Genomic DNA, 1,735 nt, shown 5'->3' on the forward strand with positions numbered 1-1,735 from the left:
AAAGACAGGAAAATACCGGCCTCTAGTGAAGATGACAATATTTTTTGGTGTGCCTCGAAATCTGGGGAGTATAGTTCCAAACTTGGGTAGGAAGTTCAAAGAGAAAGGGGTACCTGAGGCCGCATAGATTATGTTGGAATAATAAATTACTACCAAAAGCTGGGGAATTCTTGTGGATTGCTTTACATGGTGGAATCCTCACTGGTGATAGACTTAAAATTATTGGCATCTTGGGTCCCAATCGCTGTGTTATATGCTGTGCTGACGAAGAAACAACCAACCACCTACTCTTTAGTTGTCCAGTGGCAGGATTATGTTGGAACTGGTTCCTAGACCAGATCAATTAGACTACAGTTAAAAACAAAAGTCTTTTGGACTTCCTACTTTCTTGGGCAATCAGACGGAAGTCAAAATGGAGTGATCTATGGATGATTGGTCCATCTATGATTGTATGGCACATCTAGAAGGAGAGAAATAGAAGAAGTTTTAAAGAAACATCACTGTCAAATATAATGCTGGTTGACAAAATAAAAGTTGCAATCGAGGAAGTGATAAATGGCAAGATACTAAAAGGCGGCCCTAAAATATACAATAACTGAGATGTCCTAATGGAAAATCATTGGCCTCTTAAAGATTCAGGTATTTATGTCCCCCCCTCAAAGTGTGTTAATATAAATTCTGTCAAATGGAAGGCCCCTCCAAAGGATTGGACAAAACTCAATTTCGATGGTGCTAGTAAGGGGAACCCTGGGGAGTCCGGTATTGGTGCCATAATCGAAAATGAACATGGTAATATTATATATGGATTGTATGGAGGCATTGGATTTGCCACGAATAACGAAGCCGAGATTCGTGCACTAGAGGTAGGATTATGCCTCTATACTCTGCATGGGATCTCTCGAATCATTATCGAAGGAGATTTGCAGATCATCATAAATGGGGTTACTAAGTCAAATTTTCATAGCTGGAAACTAAACAAGTGGCTGCCTCAGATAAATGATCACCTTAAATCAATTGATTGCTTCGAAATTGTGCATGTTTATAGAGAAGGCAATCAAATGGTGGACTATCTAGCAAATCTTGGGGTTGGAAGGAATGATGATCCTGTCTCTTTCAGTCATGTCTTAGCAATGGATGATATTACAAGAAAATGCTTGAAGGACTACCGTGAATCCCCATGCCAAGGTGTTGGGTAATAAGCCAACTTTATATGGATTAGCACCCGATCTTGGGCTGTTGGTGGCAATGAAATATGCCTCAGAAGTTTGAAGATTAGTACGACTCTAATAGTTGGGAAGGATGGTGTCACTGTTTTGGTCTCAATGTCTAAAACTTGGTGGTAGAAAGAATCATCGCATGGAAGAGTCTCGGCCAGACCCCTTGGGAAGTACCATCTGTAGTTAGGGACACCTCATCACTTCGGTAGTGCTTCAGTGCAGAATTAGATTTTGTAGATATTGGCAGAGCAAAAATGATTGGGATCTGTAACATGCTTCTCTCTATAAATGCTATCCCGAAGATATGTAACCTAGTTATTGAAAGTGCTATGTTCAGTGTGAGGTACATAGAGGAAAAAGTGTTGCAGATGGCTCACTTCGGAGATGTTAGCTATGTCAATTGTGAAAATGCGCTGGGAACCCAACTAAGAAACGCATTTATCACAGAAGATTACATTTATGACGCTATCTGAGGGCTAATGGGAATCACTCTCAATTAAGACACTGGAGTGATGCAG

The 1,735-nt window shown here is 40.5% G+C and overlaps 1 protein-coding gene across 1 annotated transcript; it reads left to right on the plus strand.

Annotated features, from left to right (window-relative positions):
* Positions 1-608: 608 nt before the first annotated feature.
* LOC131858577 (uncharacterized) lies at positions 609-1,196 on the plus strand. The gene has a single exon (XM_059211863.1). It carries the CDS (start codon positions 609-611, stop codon positions 1,194-1,196), a length of 588 nt encoding a protein of 195 aa, XP_059067846.1.
* The last annotated feature ends 539 nt before the right edge of the window (positions 1,197-1,735 follow it).

The sequence above is a fragment of the Cryptomeria japonica genome, chromosome 9 (genome assembly GCF_030272615.1).
Source record: "Cryptomeria japonica chromosome 9, Sugi_1.0, whole genome shotgun sequence".
Taxonomy (NCBI): Eukaryota; Viridiplantae; Streptophyta; class Pinopsida; order Cupressales; family Cupressaceae; genus Cryptomeria; species Cryptomeria japonica.